Below are 25388 nucleotides of genomic sequence, written 5' to 3' on the forward strand. Positions count from 1 at the left end.
TTTATGAAAAATATGGGTAATATTGACCAATCCGAACCGATACAGCCGATGTTAAATTGATATCGTATCAGTATCAGCTGAGACCAATACCAATATCAATACTGATAACTAAATCCTTGAACTGCACTCCCCTTCCATGCTTTTCATCGGATTGATGTGGAGAGGCAGACTAGAGATTTAATGGAAGCTGTCAAAAGACTTCAGCTGTATTTTATTGGTCTACAATATGAAAATAAACCAACCAAGGAAAAACTGCTCCAAAAGGATATCTGGCTAATGGAAGAAAAGTTGAAGACTAGGACTGAGCTGATCAAGAAACATGAAAGCCTAATCCAAGGTTGGAGAAAAAAGTTAAATGATCAGTTGGACAAATCTGAGCCAGAGAGGGCGTAACTGTCCACTCTATTTTGAATGTGTTTAGGTGTTTTTCTTGAAGATGTTGATTCCCTGCATTCTCCATAGACTCAGAATTTATTCTACCCCTTTATGAGGGGGATCAGGTAGTAAGTCAAATTGCACGTGATTCAAGTGTATCAACCATGGATTGCGATGGTATTGGTATCGGATCGGATTGGCATGTATCGGTTGGTTTTGCCCTTGATTTTTTTAAAAGTAGAATTTTTTTTTTTACTGTTTTGCCCCTCAAAAGATATGGATAACCTATCCAGATCGGTCAAGGATTGGGGATCTATCTCAGCCGATACCAATCCGATACGGCCGATACAATACCAATACTTGGAACCATGGTATCAACTATGCATTGCAAGTTCCCAATACAGTTTCCTAGTCTTGTTCTTTTCTTGTAGAAAAAAAAAAAGATGTCTGCCATGAAATATTTAAGCTTCTTTTCTGCTATTGAGTTATTGATCATATTCTGCAAACTACAGAGTTGAGCTCTTTTCAGTAGATAATAAATAGGTTGTCTTCAGATTTCTCAACTGGTCATTGAGCTTCATTAGATGGAAACAATTATCACTCTAGAATTTTCCTACTCACTAAGAGATACCCTCCTCCCTTCTTCTTCTGTGTTCTTGTTTGGGGTGGGGGGTGTTGGTTTTCTGATGAACATGCTCATATCATATAAAGTAATTATACAAAAGTCTCTGTCTCATATATATCAGTTTTGTTGTGTTCACAACCCATACATTATGAAAGTTGTCACTGGAAACAGAGCAATTGCTTGCAACTTGTGAGCGAAAACGAGGAAAACGCTCTTGGAAGCCAAGGAGTGTTTTGCTTCCCCTGGCAACATGAACTGATTTGAACTGCTTGACTGTTCAGTTCCTTACCTATATATAGCGCAGCCTAATGAGTCACTGTTCTCTTGCTATGCTATTATGATCTCTAGTTCTGACAACAAAGGTGAATCCAATTGTGATCATAATGAAAATCAGTGGCCAGAATCCAAAACTTTAATCTTACCCTTTTCAATAGATCTTGCCGTAATACTGGAAGAATATAAGAAGTTGGAGACAACTTATTGCACTAATTTATCGGATTCATCTGCCCAGCTTATTTGAGAAAATCAAACAAATAATTGGGAAGGAGATCGTTCCTATGTCATTGAAGAGCTAAAGAGAATGGAAGGCATGTTGTATGCTGAAATTTCTGACAGTAAAAAATGAATCAATTGGATGCCATGGATTTGGATCAAAGTAAAGCCTTGAATGTTCTTGGGAGCTCCAATAACTTATCTTTTCATGGAAAACATAAAATGATTGGTTTTGGAGCTGGATCAGCTCCCTGGTGTTATTGTTGGGATTGTTATCATGGTTCTAAATATTGGAATTGTGTCGGTGTTTCAAGCATTACTTATCTGTATCACTGGATTCCCAATATCGATACAATATCAATAGAGATCTATTGTATCAGCCAAAAAAAAGAAAAAAAGAATCATAATCAACTGAGACTAATACCTATGTGAGCACCAGTACAAAAGTACATGAAGCCTACTATATAAAGAAACAATAATAAGAATGAAAATAAGCCACCATTTAATGCTTCTCTCCCAAATTGGAGTTGGTGCACTGCTGTTCTATAATTTAGGTTACACATACCCTAGTCCATAATAGATTATCAAAGTGTTATCCAGAAACGCATTAAATAGAGAAACAATATCTGCAAATAATAATGTGGATGGATCTTTAGTACTAGTAGAGCATGAGTTAGCTAGGCATGCAAGATTATGTAAATTAAACTGTTCTGTGAACAATTTATATTCATAATGTTTATTGAATTATGCTAGACTTTTCTTTCTTTGAAAAAAAGGAGAAGGTTCCTCACAACGCCAGTGTGGGGAGGTATCTGATGCCATACCATTGGTGGTCCTGAAAAAGGTATGATTCATATGGGTCCACATGTCCAAAGCAGGGGAAGAGAGAGAAAAAAAAAAAAAAAAAAAAAAAAATCCTGATGTGAGGTCATGAGGGAAATTGCACTCTCACATGGTGTACATTCAAAAGACGATAAAAGGATGCAGGAACTGAATCAGAGAGGTTTCTAAAGCATACTCTCGACAAATGAGATATGATTACTGCTGTATTTTTTGCCAATTTGGATGCTCAATCAACATGATAGCTGTAAGAAGTAGCTACAAAGAAGTTTTACACACTAAAAAATTGTACAGTTTTATCTTTTTTGGAGAGGGACTGGGGGAATTTTTCAATGATATTTCTATTATTGAAATTGAGAGCTTCAAGAACCAAAACTTACATGGTTCACCACCACATGCCACACAGCAGAAAGAAGTTGAGATGTTAAGCAAAAGGGAATTGAATCTAAGGGTGGTACCTCGAAGCTCTTATTATGAGGAAGTTGTGCCACAAAGAAATGATATCTCATAGCTCTCATTATGAGGAGCTTACATAGGATTTTGTGCCTAAAGAAACACAACAATAGAAATCAAATATTAAGTTACTTGACTTTACTCCTGCTTACAGACCGAAGATGTAAATTATATTGATACAGATAACAATTCTCAGATCACAGCATGCAAGGATTTAAACACATTAGCTCATGACTGACGTATGTTATTGGTTCACCAACCGATGTCTTCCCTTTGCAACGGATATGGCTTAAACATGATGCTTTTTAACATGTAACTGAAGGTAATAGGACCCTTTATAATTTACTAGATACAGCAAGATACTTAGTGTGACGTCCCTGGGCAAATGCTTTCCCCGTCTTTTTCTTCCTCAACTCAACATTGACAACTCCAATTGCCTTTCCAACACGTAACACTTTGGCCTCAATTTCAATTTCATCCTGAATTCAATAACAATGACAAAGATTGCATGTCAGATGGGCCTCAAATTACAATTGGAGGCTCAAATTTGGGAATCAAGCAATCCAACTCATCCAAATCCAGATCTGTAGAAAACAAACTTCTAATATACAATTACCAAACGTAAAATTAAACTCTACCACCCTGACCAGCAGAACAAATGGCCATCAACTGATAAACAACACCCATAAGAGAAAACCGTAATGGCCAAGTAAGAATAAGTACGTAATCTGGCACAAATGGATTCCCACAGAGACAGTCGAAGAAATTCCAGGGAGAGGAATTAAGGAAATCAGTGGGCAAACTGATTAACCAGAATGTAAATTACATGGAGAAACATAAGATATCTGTCTAGTTTTCAATACATTTCACGAATAAGAACAGGGGAAAGGAAACTTATGTGGTCATTTTATAAACAATACTCTTACCAACAGAGACTTTATTCAGTCAACAGTCATACTTTCAGCATCCAGAATGAGAAACACCCCACAGTCAACCTGAATTAGCAGGTCATGGACACAACACAGTAATTGCCATTCTGAAAAAATGCTACATTAGGGGATACCTGATATATGCCACAGTAGAACGAATCTGCCTTGACAAGAATAACCATAAAACAAATTTACCAGGATAAAACCATCTCCATGGAGTTCATTAGGACATAAAAACTTGAAAAGGATAGGTAAAATGATTCCATGTTCCCACTCTTTTATAACCAAAGGCTATGGTAAATAACCCTCATCAAAGTTATGTTTCATGTTGCTTCAATCCAATGTGCAGGGCAAGTTGCTTTGCATAGTCCCCACCAAGGTTCACGGTATTGGGTTTTGACCCTTGGGGAGACCGAAATTTCGTTCGAAACCTGGGAAATTTCGAAGATACTAGGGAATTTTTCCCGGTATGGTGGAAACTTAGGTTTCGACCCCCAAACAATGTTTTTTTTTGTCTGATTTTTTATGTACATCCTATTTTAAACATTTCTAACACATTCACATCATTAATTATATATATATATATATATTAAAAAAAAAAAAAAAATAGTCTTACTTGTGTGGTGAACCAAAGGTTCGATAATCATTACGCTGACTTATTGACTTAAATTCTGAAACTATACTACATAATGACTATATATAGTCTACAATCTGCATCAAAACATAAGATATAATACAAATCATCCAAAATAAATAAAATTATTACATCATCAATAGTTATCTATCAACACTTAAGAGTAGTGACTCAATTACTCAACACTCGAAAGTAGTGACCCAATTCCAAATAGTATCTAGACGGTTCCATCCAAGTAGTGACTCACTACCCTCTTTTCTAACATTATTTAGTAAGCTATATATACCTTATATCATAAAAAACCAACATTAAGCCACATCAAGTCATTAAAAATCAACATTAAGCCACATCAAGTCATTAAAAATCAACATTTAGCCACATCAAATCATAAAAAATCAACATTAAGTCACATTAAGTTATAAAGAATCAACATTTAGAGAAATGCTTTTGTTCTATAATAAGTTTGACTGGTCAAATGAGTTTTATTTTTACATGAGACTTTTTGTATTAGGTATAACATAAAACCAGCTTTCCAACAAGTCTAAGATTACTTAAATCTGAGTTATAATGACATAGTTATGCTTCGGTCAAACTTATTTTAAAGTGCGCGAATGCTGTTAAAATTGCCTGAATGAAAATAATTTTAGGGATATCAAAACAAAATATTATTTTACCGGACTTTTGGTTTTTAGCAATGTTTTAACATTATTGGATTTATAAAATTTTCATAATTGAGAAAAACTCTAGCATTTAAAAGTTGAAAATCGCCCCTATAACCAAAATCCAATTTTTATTCTTGGACTGGGGGGGGGGGGTTGACTTTTTATCCTTTAGGAATTTGATTTTAAACTATTTTTATTGGATTCAAATAGGGGGTATTTCCTTATTTATGAATAATATCTTAATTTCATTTACTTAAATGATATTTGGCATAAATAAGTGCCAGAACACTGTTTCCCTATGTTTGGTAGTCAAAAAATGAAGATTTCCAGCGTTTCCCACACTTAGGAAATTTAATGCACAAGAGAAGGTCGAAATTTCCCATGTTTCGGTCATAACATGAGAAATATGGTCGAAACTGGTCGAAACAGTGGATTTTCGAAAGTCACCAGAGGTTTCGTTTCAACCTCTGGCGATACCTGCGAAACATGCGAAATTTCGCATGTTTCGCTCGAGTTCTTGAACCATGGTCCCCACTATTTTATCAGCTCTACACAAGTTAACCAAATAACAACACAAGAGAAATTTAATAAATATTAACAATTCATCCAGATCATTCAAAACCCTCATGAAGTGTGATGCAAGGAAAGACCGCCTCAAATATTGTTTCAACCACTAGCAAAATCAGGCCAACGGAAAGAAAGCACACTCACCAAAAGAAATAACGAGGTGGGCAGAAAAAAGATGGAAGACAACATAATCCAGAATATGGAACTCATTTAAACTATCTGTTTCAGGTAATTTAAAATAGAGAATCTAAGGAAAATGCATGCAGATTTCCTTTAATTCTCCTCATCATAAAGAGAATTATTACACACATGCTATACTTTTGGAAAATGCAATCACATTTCAGGCTGCCTGACAAAGAATCTTGGGAAAATGCATTCTATTTTCTTTATTGTTCTTCTTATAATGAAAAAAATTATTGCACAAACCCTCTAGAGTCTACTTCTCCGAGTTCCTGAAGTTCTTAAAGCCTAGCTTACGAAAGAAGTCTATTTGTCTATATTTGCAACATTTGAGCTTGTGGGAACTTTTCGTAAAGGATACCGAAAAAATGCATTAGGCATCATGAAAGAGAAGAAAATAAAGACTTGAGAGAAGAAGAAATTGGTTTTGAGTTTGCGAGTGAAGAGACCAGTTTCATATTCAGAATCAGGGAAAGCAAGCACAATGTGGCCTCTCTGAGTTTGTGCCTTTCTTTGCCAAAAATTCACTCTCATTAGTCGTTAACATTAACCAATGGAGATACTGATAACAAAATGAAAATAAATGCTGGAAATGTAAGAAACAAATGTGCCTTGCCATCGTTAGGGATCTTTTGACTTTCTTTGCATAAATAAAGTGGTCACATGAATCTTTTGTGACGTGGGTCAAGTCAACTTGTATCTTTATCCTGCTTACAGTCAAGCTGTTGTGTTGTTTTCTTGATTGTTGTTCATAATTACAAAAGAAGGAAAAAGGCAAAGCAGGAAAATGTTATCTCTTTTTTTTTTTTTTGCTAACGACGAGTATCCAGGCCTTTGGCCTGACTAGTCCCTTGGGCCCATACTGACCCCACAACCGCATGGACCGAGTCATGCCGCGGTTGAATAAGAACCATTCAACTTTCACTAAAAGCAGTGAAGAGCACTAAACCCCCCCGGTGTGAGTGGCCCCAAGGAGGTAAGAGGAGTTGAACTCATAACCACACGCTTCCTAAAGCGAAGGTCCCGTGCCAACTCGGCTACCCCCTTGGGTATTTTTTTTTTCTTTTTTTTTTTTTTATGAGAAATGCCACTTTTCATTAACCTTAACAGAACCAGCAAAAATAAAATGTTTTTATTTTAATGCACATGTATAAGAAATATGAAGACTTTTATGGACAACACAAATTGGACCCAATTCGCTTCAATACTGAATTCTTTGAAATAAGCAGTATATTCTAAATAGAATAAAAAACCATTTATAAATAATGGTTTTAAAGGGGTCCTTTTTAACTTTTAATATATGTGGTTATAAAGGGGAGGACCCTTAAGTATAGTTGTCAAGGCGTTGCTAAGGCAAGGCACCGCCTTGCCGTCCAGGCGACTGTCGCCTTGTTGTACTGTATACTGCCTTATATTTTTTGCCCTTATTTATGCCAAATGCTATTTAAACAAATGTTTTTATATTTTGTTATTTCATTTACTTAAGATATTATTCATAAATAAGCAAACACCCCCTATTTTAATCCAACAAAAATAGTTTAAGAATAAAAGACTGGATTTCTGGTTGTAGGGCGATTTTCAACTTTCGAATGCTAAGATTTTTCTCAATTCTGAAAATTTTATAAATCTTATTAGAGTAGAACATTGCTAAAAACCAAAAGTCCGGTAAAATAATCTTTTGTTTTGATGTCAATAAAACTATTTCCATTCAGGCAATTTAACAGCATTCGCACACTTTAAAATAAGTTTCACCGGAACATAACTTTGTCATAACAACTTAGATTTAAGTAATCTTAGGTTTGTTGGAAAGTTAGTTTTGTGTTATACCTACTACAAAAAGTCTAATCTAAAATTAAAATCATTTGACTAATAAAACTTATTATAGAAGAAAAGCATTTCTCTAAATGTCAATAAGTCATGTTGATTTTCTATGACTTGATGTGAGTGTGACTATGTTGATTTTTATGACTCGATGTTGCTTAATGTTGATAGGTTTTTTATGTCATAGTGTATATATTATAACATACACAATAACTTTAGAAAATAGGGGAAATAAAAATAATACATGGGCGATTTGATAGCCATGGCAATGCCATAGCAGGCGATTCACCACCAAATTATTAGCCACCCCTCCATCGCCTTGGGTCACCATGATGTCATGACAACTATGCCCTTAAGTAGGAGTTACCAGACAACAGGGCACAGGAACATAGAGAATCCAATGTTATATTTTTGTTTCAGTTTTTTACACTTCTGACCATAGTTCAAGGTCTTACTGAGATATCGACAAGATCTTGCTATTCTCTCTTTTTTTATTTACTGAATCAAGATGACAGATGATATGTAAAAATGACAATCACTGAGATCTTAGTTCATGTTTCGATCTTGGTTCCTTCTTGTTCCCTATTTCGACTCGTGATCTTACCATTCGCCAGGATCTCACCTGTCTCACCTCACAAGTGAATAAAACCCTACCAACCAAGGTTTTTGGTGCTTCTCTTTGCCAAGTCTCACCTGAACTACCTAAAAATCAATATTGATCCTTGGAGATTGAAGATTGACACTTCAACATCAACTTCTAGAGTTCCATTTCTTCTCAAGAACACTTGGAGGTAAAAATAAAAAAATAAAAAAACTCAAGAACTACCAACCTAGATATTGTGTGGAATAGCTTAGGGTAGAGCTCACCTACACCATAGACTAACAACCTAGGGTCTGAAGTCAAAGTACCATTCTGAGTATGATTTTTAAAAATCTAATGTTACATTGTGTTTAGAAAGTCTAAAATAGGCTAGATGAAGTTTTAAGGGTTAACTTGGCCTTATGGCCACCGAAACCAATCCCGAGTTGTCTTAGCAAAAAATACCAGATCTCGTAGAGATCTCGGTTTTTGGCCTAGGTAAAACCAGTGGCGAAACTGAGACCTCAAACCTTGCTTGTGACAGTTATCATGACCTATAACGCTTTCTTTATGTCATCAAAAGCTTGGGAAGAAATAAAAAAACATGCAACAAAAATTGAGAAAAAGACACCAACATCCAGTTTCAAAATCCAGACAGAGACACTTTTCCAATCATCCCATGCAACACTAGCTACATCTTATCACATTTTCTCTGTATGCTAACACACCTTTCCTTATTTGGCAGTAGGTTGTTGGGAGTTTTAATCATCCTAACAAATCTGCATTTCACCTTATGTTTTAGCAAGTTATTTAAAAATAAAATAAAATAAAAAATAAAAAATAAAAGAAAAGCCCAAAAGTTCCTATCATAAAGAATAGTTAGCAATCATGCTTCTTCCATCTTAATACTTCTTTGACGGCCTTAGTTTCTTGATGATATCAAGTAGCCCAACCAAAACCTGAGGTATAACCCTCTCTGATACCTCTGGAAGTTCCATTTAGAACAAAAAGCACATAAACACAATTTAAAGAATTTAAAGGGCTTTAAACTTTTCGGTGCTTCCCTCCCCACATTATCTAGGAAAACACAACAATAAAGACACAGCCATACCCATCCTCACAACATCCCTTTGTAGCTTGCAACCTCTTTGATTCATGTAATATTATTGCCATAGCTATGAAACTTGGAAAATATGCCGTAAGCCCACCATACTGTGAGATTTTGTGGGGATTGAAGGGCTTGTGCATCACGTTTAATGAGACATATATGATAACTTCAATTCAAATGAGAACCTTATACTATCTCGGTATATACATTTTTTATAGAAGCTTGGCTCCATAGCCTAGTTAAGATTGTCGGTTTGTTTTTTGATGAGTAAAGAGAAGGTTCTTGAAGCTACTGGGAGCTTTCCCTACGGTCTTTATTGACCTAGAAAAATCCTATGACATAGTCCCTAGAGAGATAATCTAGAATGTACTAGAGAAAAAAAGGGTGTTGAGCAAATATGTATGAGGACATGGTGACTAGTGTGAGAACCATGGGAGGACAAAGAAGTGAATCCCAATTATAATTGGGCTACATCCCTTATTTGTTTGTGTTTATCATGGATGATTTAACTAGGAACATCCAAGACAAGTTTTTGTGGTGTATACTCTTTGCAGATGATGTTGTTTTAGTGGGTGAGGCAAAATCAAGGATTAATTTTAAGTTGGAGCTATGGAGATCAACCTTGGAATCAAGAGCTTTTAAGATATGTAGAACGAAAACGGAGTATATGATGTGTAACTTTAGTCAGACTACGATGGATAATGAAATGGTGAAACTTGAGGAGAGAGATACCGCAAAGTGACTATTTTAGATATTTGGGGTCAAATGTAAATAAAGAAGGTGATATAAAGGATGATGTATCACAGAGAATTAAAGTGGGATGAATGAAGTGAAGAAGCGCGTCTGGAGTGTTGTGTAACTAACATATTCCTTTAAAGCTTAAAGGAAAATTCTATAGGATAGTTGTATGATAGGCTATAATGTATGGGGCTATGTTGGACAGCTAAGAAGCGTCATATATATAATCTATGTGTAGCAAAGATGATGATTTGAGATGGATGTGCGGCAAAAATAGGAAGGATAAAGTAAGGAAAAACTATATTAGACATTAGAGTTGAGTTAGGTGTTGCCTTGATTTATGATAACGTCCAAGAAAGTTGTTTGAGGTGGTATGGCCATGTTCATCGGAGGCTTGTGGATGCACCAGTAAGGAGGAGTGATCTGATTTAGATTGAAGGAACTAAAAGAGCTAGTGGAAGGCCTAAAATGAACATAGCAACAGTGAGAAAAGACACATAGTTTAAGCCTTCTCCCAAGTATGACCTCGAATAAAGCTGATTGAAGGGCAAGGATCCATGTAACTGAACACATTTAATTGGGATTTTACTGCATAGTTTTTGTTGTGTTCCTTTCCTTTTACTATTACCGTTTTTTTCTTTGCACGAATCTAAGTAGCCAACCCCATTTAGTTGGGATAAGGCTGAGTTTTGTCGTAATGGACAAGATACATATTGGAGATACGCTAAGATATGCTAAAGATCAATGATTAAAGTATTGTTATCGGTCGCCGTATTGGTCAACTAAATTTAAGACGCGTATCGGAGGGGTATCGTATCATATCGGAGATACTTTAAACCATGGTAATGGATACCCACAAAAGATGGAGAAGAACTTTTGTTTGTGATAAGTCAAGGATTTTGGAAGTGTCATGTTTCAGAGTCGAGTTACTGAACTGTCTGGTGGTAGGCACTGGCCATACTGAGGCTGTGTAGACCCTTAAGTGGAACTAGATTGACGTTGCGTTCCTTCCACAAACTTGAATCGATATGTCAAGACTCAAGAACTCTATGTAGGTGGGTAGCAGTTATGATTCAAGCCGGTGTTTGAAGATGCATCAATGGGTAAATTGGCTCATTCCAGTTTAGAAGATAAGCAACCTACAAATAGCAACAATCATACTGTATCCAAAGACTAAATTAAATACCCATAACATCCTACAGGACCCATGTTCACAAGAAAAGGCCCAATCTGCATATTTTCACACAGCTACAAGCTGAAATATTTCTACAGGTGGTCTTATGATCTTGAATCTTAATGAAACTTGATACGATTATCAATTATTTTCAACAACAGCAACAATCTATTTCCAATAGGTGATGAAACAGCATCTTTAATTTTCTCCACTCTCGGATTCTACAACTTCATAGCTGGTCAATTTTGATTGAAAGAAAGTAACAAACACTTGGGGATTCTTTAAATTCTCAATTGAGGAAGCAACCCAATATGCAGAAAATAAAAGTACGATACCAATATGTAAATAAAAGATATAAAGATTAAATTCATGAAAAGAGCAGATTAATTGTACCCACATTAGAAAAAGCAGCATCCAAGTAGGAAACACTGATCTCAATAGAAACACCAGTTGTTGGAGCTCCAACGGTATAAATTGCCGCTGATCCAACTATATCTACCAGAGATGCCGTCGCTCCACCGTGAAGGAAATTACCAGAATTCTTAATCCAACAAGAAAAAGAAAACCCAACTTAACATCAACATTAAAAAGAGGGATTTCTTTCTCATTTTCTAAATTTCCTGTTTTCTGTTTCTGGGTTGGGACCAAATGAGATGAACGGTAATGTTGACTTACCAGAAGACGAAGGGGAACTTTCATGGAACAGACGACTCGACCTGGTTCGATGACATCGACTTGAATTCCCTGAAGGATAAAAGGGTCGAAAAACGTCGAATTGTCGGACACCGCATCGATCGAGGCGTTCTCACTCGCATCTCCCCCTTTTTCTAACATTCTCTTCACTGACTCCAAATCCATTGCTCTCGTTTATCACAAAAGAATTTGGCACTTGGAAATACCAATTGCAGAGAACTTTTAAATCGTTTATTCTCTTTGACTGAAAAAAATGGGGTTTTCTTTCTTTTAATTTAATTCTTCAACAGATTGACGTTGACCGATTGGCTGATGAGTCTGACTCTGATTGGATCACGATTGTCCCAACCTAGACATGCCAGGTAAGGATTGCAGAACCTCAGGCCAAGGCCAAGGTCAGGCTGAGGCTGGACCATGTTAGGATTAAGAGGAAGCCCAAATGTAGGGGTGTCAACGGTCGGTTTGGCTTTGATCGAATTATGAGGGAGATCAAAATCAATCCATCAAAGAATTTCAATTTTCAGTTGATTTTTGTTTTCGTGTGATTTAGTTTCAATTTATTTTGATATTTCAATATTGGATATGGATAATCGGGCTTGAACCATAATTAAATTTTACATTCATAACCTATAATGACAAAAAATTTGGTAAAAACACTTTAATTTTATGATAAAATCACGATTTTATCACTGTATGAAAAAAGATAACTAAATTTGAAACCAATGGATAATTAATTATTAAAATAATAAATAATATTAAACTGTCAAAATCAACCTTACCATCCAATCATTTATTTAACTATCCTAATTTTGTACAGTGAACAAGAAGATCAATGGAAACATTATTACAATTTATAGATCAATTTTCATATCCATAATTTCATAGTCATTGATTTGTAACAATTCCCTTTACAAAAAAGATAAATAAATAATAAAAAAAATAAAAAAAAGCTCACTAATATGGCAAAAAATGGATTATTAATTACCTTAGTTATAACTTCATAATCACTTTTTTTTTTCCTGATTTTCATTCGGTTTGATTTAGTTTGGTTTTCAATATATCCCAACATAACTCAATACAAAACCAATCTAATAAGAATCGATTTGGTTCAATCCAAGTTTTTTTAGTCATTTTTATTGGTTGGAACTAGGGATGTAAACGGATTGGATACAGATAGAATTCGGATTTAGATATTTCTTGACCGGATTCGAATATCCCTAAAGAAATGCAAATGCAGATTGAATTCGGATTTTCTACTATTCATTTACTCTCTGACTTAAGTAATATGGGCATTCCTCCCCCAATGAATATAATTTGCTCTTAATCCATCTTTATAACCTGTTTAAATTTCAAGAACCCTCAAAATTATTAATTGATTATTTAATCATATCAGATAATTATTTTTCAGGTAATTTGGATTTTATTCGGGATACCTTTTAACTGAATACAGATACCCCTAACTGAATATAGATACCCGTTAATGTGAATTCAAATTCAAATTTCGACTATCCATTTACATCCCTGTTGGAACTAGGGTTTGACACCCCTACCCGGATGCACACCTGGATTTTTTTTTGGGTAAATATGCACACCTTGAATCAGCAATAAGGCTCGGACCAGAACCAACCCAGTCCAAAGTTGCAGCCCCCTGGGGGTCTGGGACTATTGGAAACTGCCAGAAAGACCTCCATATCAACCTTAACAAACTCCTCACCGATAATCAGCTTTAATTTTAGGCAGCATTGGCGTGAGCATGTGCGAGAGTTCTGAGAAGTGAGGTGGGAATCCTTGTCAAAGAAACCATCCCCGCCCCCACACGCCACGTTGCTTCCCTTGAGTTTGACATTTGACGAGGACCCCTCTAGCCCGTGAAGCGGCCACAAGCATCTCTTAACAAAGGTCGGTTCCTGAATTTTGAGAAATTTGAAGGAACAGGGAAAGATGCCACAGCCCAGCAAAGAGCCCTGCAAGAAGGAGGCCTGCGATATTCAAGCTTGCCTCTCCAAGAACAATTTCATGCCTCAGAGGTAAAATTTTATGGTGTTCTTCATAAAATCCGAAGAAAGAAATTTCTGTTGTTCTACGTCCTTGAATCATTAAAACTCAACATGCCCGTTTAAGAAATTTCGTGCTACTTATTTGCTATATTTTGATTGATTGCTATTTTTTTATTCATGGGTGGGCTTTAGTTCGTTCTAACCGTGATGATCCTTGCTGTGTTTGGGTTCTAACTTCAATGGGGATCTCATTTGAAATTCTCAGTGTCTGCACATATGCAGTCTTGCTTCAATATATATATATATATATATATATCCAGTTCCAGTCACGAGTCTGGCTAGTATTTAGTGAATATTACAAATTTTAGATTTGTGTGAATGAAACCAATTCTATCATTTACTGATAGTTGGTGATGGACAGAAATGGGTCCATTTGTGGTGAACACCATATGCACGCAAACCGGATGGGATCATCTAATTTCAGATGACTTCATCATGAATTAAGTATGTAGGCGCATTTTTCTTTAATTAGGTTTTAGCCATTATTTGCTGATAATTTTTATTTCTTATTGCGAGCAACTCACCAAGCAGCCAATTGTTAATTAAAAAGCCACCATGCGGCTGGCAGTAATTCTTAGCTTGCATATATTAGTCCTGCTTCGTTTGGTTGATGGGTTTTCCTGCACCTGTCCTTTCATACTCGGGATTTCTTGGCCGAGTTCTGTATATGCACAATGCAAAGGTGACAATATTGTAACCCTGAAACAGATATCCATCAGAGCTCACCCTATGTCAGTAGTGAAGGAGCAATCAGGTGAAGAGTAAGGCACAATCTATTTTCAGCACAACTTTTGAGAGAAGAGAGTTTCTTTCTATTTTGACTAGTATTATTTCAAGATTTCCATTGTGATTTCAACTGGAAAGGAATTGTAGAGCCAATCCATGTTATTGACTTCTTAAAGATTCCTCATGTTTTAGTGGAGTCCTTAATCAACTTGCCTTCCATGATATTGTTATTCACACAGATTAGTTGATTCAGTCTTTGGGTTTGGGATAATGACTAGTTCAGTGCTTCACTTAGTTTCATAATATTGCACATATCTGAGCCTGCAAATATTAAGGCAAATATTAGAGTGATGTCATTTGATAGTAGATGTCAACTTGGGCTGTGTTATGGTTGAGGCCCTGGCTTCAACCTTGCCTGGCCACATCACAGATATGTTTATGTAAGATAGTAGGATATAACTTATCCAGGCCAAAGAATTCCTTTGAATTCAGCTCACCAAGGCAAACTTCGCTCGGTAGCTCAAATATCTGCCGTTTGGCAGCTCCATCGTAGTCAAAATTTGGGGATATATTTCCCACGTCATCATCTATCAGTTTGGTGGGTTTTAGACCAATCCTATTTTCCTACATATAATGTAGAGATTTAAAAATTGGTTGAATATTCAACTTTCTATCCGTTGGCAAATATGCTTTAACTGTTGAGAAACAAGAATAGCCGATCCATTTAGTTGGGATAAGGCTTAGTTGTTGTTAGATGAAAATCATAACATGTTGTGCCATACAAAAAGATGGGACCTGAAACTTGACATATGGCCAGCCCTAGATGGATGTATATCATCCACCAGTGGGTTTAACCAGAGGAGTCCTCCACAGGGCTCAAGTAGGGAGTGATTCTTGACATGTACCTTTTTTGGACCTTTTCTCATCTAGTGTAGAAGGTGCCAGCTTTCTCAATGGGTAAAGACATTTGTGGTTTGGGGGTTTGTTTTGAGATGGAAAAGTTGTATGAACCAAAAAGAAAAAGGAATACTAAAAAAGATCTGTTGTAAAATCTTTAAAAAAATTGTTGTTGCTTATAACAATCTGAAGGATCACCTAAAAATACTGTCTGGTTTAGAAATATCATATCTTATGGACACTATAAATTGGGTGCACCAAACCTAATGTGGATTTCTACCACAGAGAGAAACGCAAAAATGAAGAGAAGTCATTAACGATGTGGTGACTATTGAGAATAGAGATATACTGCAAAGCGACTGTTTTTAGATATTTGGGATCAATCATAAATAAAGAAGGCAATATAGAAGATGATGTGTTTCATAGAATTAAAATGGGATGGATAAAGTGGAGGGGTATGTTCGGAGATTTGTGCGATTGACATGTCCCCTGCAAAGGGTAAAGGTAAAATAGGATAGGCGTATGCCCGACAATGATGTATGAGGTAGAATGTTGGGCAGTTGAGAAACAACATATAGATAAGCTATGCATAGCAGAGATGAGGATGTTAAGATGGCTGTGTGAGAAAACTAGGAAGCATAAGGTAAGGAATGAACGTATTAGAGTAGATATAGGAGTTTCCCCAATCCATTATAAGCTTCAAGAAAGTCGTTTGAGGTGGTGTCATTTTCAACGGAGGCTACGGATGCACTAATAAAGAGGAGTGATCTGATCCATATTAAAGGATCTAAAGGAACTAGAAGCAGGCCCAAATGACTATAGGAGAAGATTTGAGGAAAGACATGCACAAATTAGGCGTTGTTCCAAGTATGACCTTGAATATAGCGGATTGGAGGGCTAGGATCCATGTTGCGGACCCCATCTAGCTGTGTGCTACTTCTTTACTCTTTTTTTTGGTTTGTTTCCTTTCCTTTTATTTTTCCTTTTCTTTATCCTTGATTGAATCCATGTAGTTGACCCCATTAAGTTGGGATAAAGCCTAGAAGTCTTTAAGCTAGCTAACTCTTGTTCTGTTCTATGCCGTGAGACTCAATGTAATGATAAGGTTGCTCCATTGCGACTTAGTGGTCACAGGCTCGAGTCTAGAAACAACCTCTCTGCAAAGCGGGGGTAAGGTTGCTCCATGGTAGGAGCCTTATGCACTGGGTACCATTTTTTTTTTATTATTACTAATAAATCTACTTGTCCACTCCTTTTGGCTTTTGACTTGCCCATGCTCCTTATTTGGTTCCCAACTTGAAAGAGGAATATTGAAAGGCTATCTTTATAGATGAACCCAACTGAATTACTTCTTTCATAACAAAGGGCCAACTTAATTCAATTAAGCCTTACTCCAATAACTTGGGGATCTGGGTTAGCCATACAAATCTTGTCTTTCCACTCTATTTTATTTAGAGCAATATTTTTTACTAATTTATAAGTTGCTCTGCACCATCTAATGCAGATAAGTCACTTAATGGGCTTATTTTATTGCAAATAAGCCTTGGGTTGGGTTATGATGTGTTGGGCCTTGATCCCATGGGTTTTCTTTGTGTGGGCCACTTTAATGAGCCTAAAATATGAGTAGAAAGTAAGAAAACGGAATTTAATTCATTAGTTTAGTTAGAGTCTTGTTTTGAGTCTGTTTTTTTTGTTATTTCAATTTTGAGTCTACATTATGTGGTATCAGAGCCTAGCCAGACCAAAGATGGAGCCACGTGAATTTCATGAGAAACTTTCTTCACACATCTTCCTTGAATGGATATATGAATGAGATGTGTACTTTGACAACTACAACTTGACAGAGATGCAACGGCTTCAATACTTTTACTTCCAGATGAGTGATTGTGTTCGAATACAATGGAGAGTCTGTGAAAGGCAACTTCAAGCTCAAAAGCGTGAACCTAGAACTTGGGACGAGATGGAGTATGAGTTGGCAGACATATCCTTATCTAAACGTGAAGGAAGTATGTACTTCTCTCCACTAGAGTTCCCTCCAATTACACCCCCAAAGCCACCTGTAGGTGACAAGAGCATGAAGGAATTGTTTGACCACGTGGCCATTATGTTGCAACAAATTGCAAAGGAGCAACAAGAGAAGACATCTCCAACCAATGAACTAGAGTCAGAAGTTGAGGTTAGTGTTGAAGAAATTCTAGCAATTCCTATTGTCAAGGAAGAGCTAGTCATTGATGTTCCCATCAACGAGACTCATGTGGAAGAATTCGAAAGCAACAAGGTTGCCACAATGGACAATGAGGTTGAGACTGAGGAACTTGACACTACAAAAACTGTGATGACTATGAACAGCCAAGAGGAAGATCTTAAGGAGCTTGAGATTGAAATTGTGGAGATCAAGAAGACAGTGGTTGAAGGCGTTCATATGGATGATCCCATGGATACATTTGAAGTTGTTGAAGCTGAGTATGTGGAGTTCGTCATCCCATTAAAGTATCTTGAAGATCGAGCTCCTCACATTGTAGACTACATCCTTATTATCAAAGAGCTACCTAAATTTTCCTACGGCTTGAAGAGGGACGTGCACCATGCTAGAATCACCCTCACACTCTACAAAATTCGAGGTCGAATTTTTTGTAAAAAAGGGCAAATTGATGCAGATAAGTCACTTAATGGGCTTATTTTATTATAAATAAGCCTTAGGTTGGGTTATGTATGTGTTGGACCTTTGATCCCATGGGTTTTCTTTGTATTGGGCCACTTTAGTGGGCCTAAAATATGGGTAGAAAGTAAGAAAACGGGATTTAATTAATTAGTTTAGTTAGAGTCCTGTTTTGAGTCTGTTTTATTTGTTATTTCAGTTTTCTAATTAGTTTAGGTTTCCCAATTAGTTAAGGATTGGGTTAGGCCTTTCTTTTTTAGAGTTTGAGTCAGTTTTGAGTTTTCTATATAAGTTTGTAAAGGGCTACAACATTAAACACGAATTTATTAATGAAAAAAAGATAGTTTATGCTATTGTGCTGTGGGATGCCCAAACTTGAGGGTGAGATGCCCAAACCTGAGGGTGAGATGCCCATTCACTAGTACTTCTTCCCCCTTCTCAACCCTCCATCAAATTCTCTTTCTTTGCTTATTTTCCTTTTATGTGTTTGCTGTGAGAGAGTGTTTGAGAGCTATAAAGAGCCTATTGGAGGACATATTCTCTATTCAGCCAGAATTTCAGATCTTGCTTGGGATTAGAATCACTTGTGATTCTAGTTCTACATTACTGTCCCCTTGTCCATGGCCGAATCATCTCAATCAATTTTCACTTGTCTTATCACCTATTGCTGCTATAATTTAGTTCCTTCAAAGGCACTCATTGATATGTCCTAGTCTTGGAACTCTTTAATATTGACATAACTCATCTCAATAGCATCATCTTATTTATATTTCATTTCTTTATTGTCTACCATTCAACTTTCTAAAATATATAGCTGACCTTATATACGTATTAATAATTGGTTTTTAGTTTTTACCAAAATGTGGAGTAAATTGATCTCACGAAAAGCCAGAAGCACCTTTCCACTCTCTTTACGAGCTCTAATTCTATGCGAACATCTCTCTTCAGTCTCTAATCCTTGTTGATGATTGAAACTAAAATGACAAAACGGATGAAATCTAATGCTTTGTATTTAAGCTTGGAGCAATAATGGGTGAAAGGTTATGCTTTGTATTTATGCTTGGAGTTAAATATTGATTAACTAGCTACAGGAAGTACAAATTGTGGTAAGCATACTCCGAAGCACAGAGATTTACGATGGTATATATGGAACTGGTGGGGTGGCTATTCTCAACACATGGCAATAGGTGGACAGTTGTTCAGTCTTATAGAGAGAATAATCAGGTTGCATACAGATTGGTGAAATTGGGATTTGCAACTCATGAGGTTCAGTTTTTTTTTTAGTGAATAAATAATTTACTACCAAAAAAGGGGAAAGGAGAAATAGAAGGCCCCGAAGGGGAAGAAGAAAATTACGTACAAACTTAGCCCATTCCTTAAGGGGAGGAGGAGGAGGGCTGCAAAAGGGAGAGAGACAGACCCCAGGACAACAATATGCCTGATCCTTGGAGAATCCACACAACTAGACTAGACCAAAGCAATTTTCTCTTGCTATCAAGGAACATTGTGTCTATTCCTAGTGAACCATGGCTATACCTTTGATTGTTCTTTATAAGGTTATAAAGCTGGTTCTGAATGTATTTAAAATTTTCAGGGTTTAGAACATGTTTAGTCTCAGTTGTTATTATAACTCTATTCAACTAACCATAGCCTTTTCCCATCTAAATGGCATCAGCTACATGAGTCCTATGTTGCCATTCAACTCTATTTGAGGTCATGTTTTGTGTAAGAGTTTCGGGTTATCCATGTCTTTTTTTCTTTCATCATAACAATGTTTGAATTGCAGGCCTAGGATTTCGAAGCTTATTCTATGTAGGCCGAGTTTTAGAAGGATCTCCATATGGTCTTTGTTGACCTAGAAAGTGCCTATGACAGAGTCATAAGAGAGTTAATCCGGCATGTACCAGAGAAGAGAGGGGTGTCAAGTAAAATGTGGATATAATCATGAGGGCATGGTGACTAGTATGGGAACTGTTGGAGGTCAAGGCAGTGATATGCCAATTATGATTGGGTTACATCAGGGATCAGCCTTAAGCCCAAATTTTTTTGCACTTATCATGGAGGACTTAACCAAGAACATTCAAGATGGTGTCTTGTGGTGTATGCTCTTCGCCGATGATATCGTTTTTGGTGGATGAGACAAAAACAATGATTAATGCTAAGTTGAAGTTATGAAGATCACCTTGGAACGAAGAGGTTTTAAGATAAGTAGATCGAAGACGGAGTATATGATGTGTAACTTTAGTCACACTATGATGTATAACGATATGGTGAAAAACTGATGAGAGAGAGACACCGCAAAGTGACTATTTTAGAAACCTGAGGTCAAGCATAAATAAAGAAGGTAACATAGATGCTGATGTTTCACAGAGAATTAAAGTGGGATGGATGAAGTGGAGATGTGCGACCAACATATTCCTTTAAAGTTCAAAGGAAAATTCTATGTGTTTGTTGTACGACTACCTGTGATGTATGGGGTGGAATGTTGGGTCGTTAAGAAATGTCATATAGATAAGCTATTTGTAGTAGAGATGAGAATGTTAAGATGGATGTGTAACAAAACTTGGAAGGATGAAGGCATGAACATATTCAAGCTGATTTGGGAGTTGCATTGGTCAATGATAAGCTTCGAGAAAGTCATCCGAGGTGGTATGACGATGTTCATCAAAGGCCTAGGGATGCTCCAGTAAGGTGGAGTGATCTGATCCAGATTGAGGGAGCTAAAAAATCGAGGGCAGGCCTAAAATGATCATAGAGAAAGTCGTGAGGATTGGCGTGCATAGTCTAGGTATTGTCCCAAGTGTGACCTCAGATAGAGCCTTTTGGAGGGCAAGGATCCATGTAACCGACCCCGTTTAGCTAATATTTTCCTGAGCTGCTGGTGTTGTGCTTTTTTCCTTTTCCTTTTACTCTCACTTTTACTTTTTTCCACATTAAGTTGGGATTAGGCTTGAGTTTGATGTTGTTGCTGAGATTTGGAAGCTTCTCTCTCAACAAAATTTGACGTTCATTTGGTTTTTCCATGGCAATAGTAGCTGAAGTTGTATTAATATACTTGGTGTTAAACTCAATTGGGGTTTGATTTTTCAGTGGTGTGCCATCCCAACACCTTGGAGTGATGATGAAGTAACGAGAAAAATAAGGAAAATTTTAGAAATCCACCTTTCAGATTGTTTGCACTCAGTTGCAATCTCTGCACTATTTAGAAAATCCTATTGTGATTTTGTGACAGTGGGTCATGGGCCATGGTTCTGAAGTGAATGTATTACACTACAGTGCTATTTAAGCCCCCCCCCCCCCGCCGGTACTTTTATTTATCATTGCTCTAAGCAATGGTAACAGGTTCAGGTTGCCAGGCAAATGCCTGGGTTCGAGTCTTGAGGGAAACATTTCACTTTCTTCCGTAAGGCAAGGTTATGGAATAAAGCAAAGTTCAGAGGAAAAAACCATGTTTTAGGCGCATCCACATGGTCATTTTGGAAGATTCACACTCTCTTTCTGGCAATATTTCACGAAAAAACACCAAAGGTTAGGACCATCTTGAAACTCACCCATTCCAGGACCCCATGTAGGCAGGACCAGCACTGGCTATTTGCTCTTTTATTTCTATACAGAGGAATATTTTAAAATAATTTTATATGGATACTTGATCATGCATATTCCAATAAGGCCAAGATGGGTTGACATTGCCGAATGCTCGAGTATGGTCGATCCCAAATGGTTGAAACTTGGAACTCTTAGATGAGTTATGTTGTTCCTGGACAAAGGCTGTATTCATTTATAGGGCAACCTTGGGAACTTCTATTTTCAAGGTGGCAGTTTAGTTGGTTGACTTGGTTCTCTTGAGTTGTGGACAAATTGTATCTATTGTGCTAAGTTTCAGTAGAAAGGCACTAGGCAGTGTGGCACACAATCAACAGGTTGTTTTGGTCAAGACTTGGACAATGAGGGAAAAGTTTCAATAGATAGTGGGACATGTGATAGGGTTTGTTTGGCTTCAAAATTTGACAGATGGTTAATCCATATGATACCCTAACTACCAACAATCAGACTTGCTGATGTCATTACTGTTTTTATGATTTAAATTCTATGGGTAGAAAAATCCACTGGAGGAAGGCCAAATGGTTGAAATGTGCTGCAAATTCAGCGCCTTAACAATCCCAAATGGTGCTGTCTATTCAGTGGTTCAGATTGGATGCATCAGGCCTACAGATGACAGACATACACCACCTGCCTAGAGATTCCACTCTAGTTGTACCTCCTAGAGAAAATTTTCTTATTGTTAAACTATGACCATAGAATATGGTCTTGAAAGTGGGTTATGGATTAATTGTAATCGGAAATATGGTGTCTGCAGATCCAGCCTCAAAATAGAGTGGAATGGTGGAACAGGATTTTTTGTAGCTGACCCCAAATAGTTGCGGTAAGGTTTGTTGAGTTGAATTATTATAAAAGTATGATGATTCTTGTTTCGTACCAGTCTGATGGTTTTAGATATGCAAGTTTATATGCATCTATTCTCTGGAGAAGTTTCTTTGAAATCTTCCAATGTGAGCTTGAACTTGAAATCCACCTTGGAATTGTAGTCCATTACCTTTACATAATGATGTTTGGTAGGAGGTCGAATGAATAAGAAGTTTACTAGATAATATACCCTGCTCGTCAATTCAAGAGGTCAATGTTGCTTATGCAAAATGGTGTTACTATTGGTCATGTACTACTGTTATTCTGAGAGTATCTGACCTTTACTTTTTCTTGATAAACTTTGCTGGGCTTTTGGATTTAATGTGTGTCCAATTTTCTCATGGACAACTTTTCTCTTATCACTCCACTTGTCTCCCATGGGAAAATTTGAGGCTTATGATAACGTGCCGGATTTGTTCAGGGTGTGACGTTTGAATCACTGTTAGTAGTTTCTTGATACACACTATGCTTTATATGCTGTGATAAGCCCCATTATCAGCTTGAGAGGTGGAAATGTGTGCAGTAAAGATTTTAAAACTTAGTAATGCAGTTCTGATTGGACACTGCTGATCCTGATCAGGCCTGATACTAGCCAATATATGAGGGCAGATTGGGTTGTCAGCTCTGGTGAAGTGGGTATCACTATGGTTCTCTGTGTAGGCATTAATATTTAGGTTAAGGATATATTACTGTGTGCAACATAGTTATGCTATTGAAAGTGCAGTGTTTGTTTGGCTCTTATCTTGAAGAAGCTTTTGGCTATTCATATGCCAAAGTAAAGAGGCTGGCATGTAGCCAGTATATCTTTCAAATTTGAAGCTGGATACCAATTGTGTAAAAATCTATTAATTGAACATATGAGACCTCAATGTCAATTCTAGTTAGAGAAGTGCAAGCTCGAGGAGACATGGGCCTTTAACTATTGAAGTTGATTGGCATGCACCGTGCTTCACTTTCCACTCTTTCAAATAGTGTAATTTAGATTCCCTCTTAATTGGTCTGTCAAAGGCTTAGGCTACTTGTTTAGGTTCTAGGTACATCCATAGGCACATTTCTTACATGAAGTTACTGGGGTTCTGATAGTGTTTTTAATTGTAATTGCTGTTACAGGGAACTTGGAAGTTACCCAATTCTTCTAATTATTATGTTTGCATTTTCAAATCCTTCCTTTCCTAACTACCAGGAAAGTTAACGGATAGTGCTCCAAATGGTGATAGAGCAAAGGAATAATGCAAAATAGGAATTGACTAGTGGAGATAAGAGCTCTAGTAACTGACAAATCCTTCCCTTAAAATTAGTAATATTGGTTATTTTGATCAAATGGTCCATTGGTGAGTAGTTGTTGTTCTGTTCATACATGATTCACTGCCGGCATTAGATCATGATTAGGCACCACCTTAATTATCATTTGATGTTATGTTTCTGTTATGAACCAAATGGTTGAGAAATACAGAAGATTTTGCATCTAGTAGGCTTTACCTCGTACAATGTTTTGGAAACACTGGAGATTTTCTGTAAATTGCGCTTTGTTTTTGTCCTTTTTTCATTGATTTCTTGTGTTCCCTCAATACAATCAGTATCTAAAAATAGATACTCCATTAATTTTTTTAGGCCATGTGCACAAGGCTACATCTCATGGCTCGAAGAATTTTACTATCCTGGCACTAAAGGACCTTTGCACCATCTACTTATAAGGGGTTTCTTGCTGCCTGCTCTGACATAGTGCCACATGGATGGGTTATGGCTATTCCAACTGTTGGCTAGAGAAGTTATGGTCTGGATTAGCCACGCCAAATTTTAGACCCTGATTCAATCAAATACCTTCCCATGTATTGGCCTGCATTCCTTGTATATCTATGCATGCTTACTAGTACTCCGACCATTACTGTGCACTCTCCCGTAGTCTTGGGTTCTTCAAAGCTCCATTTTTCCTCAAGGCAAACTTTCTTTGGACTGAAATTTGGTATGCACAGGGGATCTTGAGATCTACCTATCTACAATATCTGGGACCCAACTGTCTGCCACATGCAAATGTGTGGACAGATCAGGAAGCCCTTCCTAGGTAGGCCGTGTAGGAAATTAGAGCTTTATGTTTTCATCGTTGTTGATGTCTGGTGCACATGTTAGTGTCCCTCATCACATGCAAAAGTCTGCCCAAATGGAATTTTCCTAGTGACAAAGCAAAGCATTGGAAATTTGAGACAGACAAAATGATTCATAGACCACCAAGATGATGCATGGATATACATGGGAGGGTATGCCATTTACTTGGGGTATATGATATTTGATTGAATTTGATCTGAAATTTGACATGTGTCCTATTTAGACTACCTCCGAGATGTCAGAATGGTTAGATTCACCATATTAGTTTTCCCTATCGCAAGAATAAGTACGCAAGACTAAAGCTTCTTGGACTTGTAGGGAAACTTTCTTTCTGCCTTATTTGGTTGGCCCATGTAATTCTGTCTTGTGTCTGGATAAGGTGAGGACTCCTTGTTTGGTCACGTGTCAAATTCAAGACCCAAATTCGATCAAATATACTAATGTGTATGTCCATGCACCCATATTTTTTCAGCTATACAATGTATTGTCATGCATATCCTCGAATTCATGTAAAATTGGATTTTTAAAGCTTTATTTTGCCACTTGGTCAAATCCAATTTGGATGAAAGTTTGATAGGTGAGTCAAAGATGGTTTTTTTTTTTTTTTTTTT

The 25388-nt window shown here is 36.9% G+C and overlaps 2 protein-coding genes across 3 annotated transcripts in view; one reads left to right on the forward strand and one right to left on the reverse strand.

Annotated features, from left to right (window-relative positions):
* Positions 1 to 2771: 2771 nt before the first annotated feature.
* Positions 2772 to 12261, reverse strand: LOC122075533 (acyl-coenzyme A thioesterase 13-like). The gene is made up of 3 exons (XM_042640593.1): positions 11854 to 12261; positions 11576 to 11719; positions 2772 to 3264 (listed from the first exon to the last, which is right to left on the reverse strand). Exons 1-3 carry the CDS (start codon positions 12034 to 12036, stop codon positions 3121 to 3123), a joined length of 471 nt encoding a protein of 156 aa, XP_042496527.1. The 5' UTR covers positions 12037 to 12261; the 3' UTR covers positions 2772 to 3120.
* Positions 12262 to 13484: 1223 nt separating this feature from the next.
* Positions 13485 to 25388, forward strand: part of LOC122076233 (cx9C motif-containing protein 4) — a 12657-nt gene continuing 753 nt past the window's right edge. The window contains exon 1 of one of the 2 annotated variants that reach the window (XM_042641563.1): positions 13485 to 13898. In XM_042641563.1, coding sequence (XP_042497497.1) covers positions 13813 to 13898 — 86 coding nt within the window. In that variant the 5' untranslated portion in view covers positions 13485 to 13812. The remainder of the gene's footprint in view (positions 13899 to 25388) is intronic. The other variant, XM_042641562.1, reaches the window with a different exon arrangement.

This window comes from Macadamia integrifolia, chromosome 4, assembly GCF_013358625.1.
Source record: "Macadamia integrifolia cultivar HAES 741 chromosome 4, SCU_Mint_v3, whole genome shotgun sequence".
Taxonomy (NCBI): domain Eukaryota; kingdom Viridiplantae; phylum Streptophyta; class Magnoliopsida; order Proteales; family Proteaceae; genus Macadamia; species Macadamia integrifolia.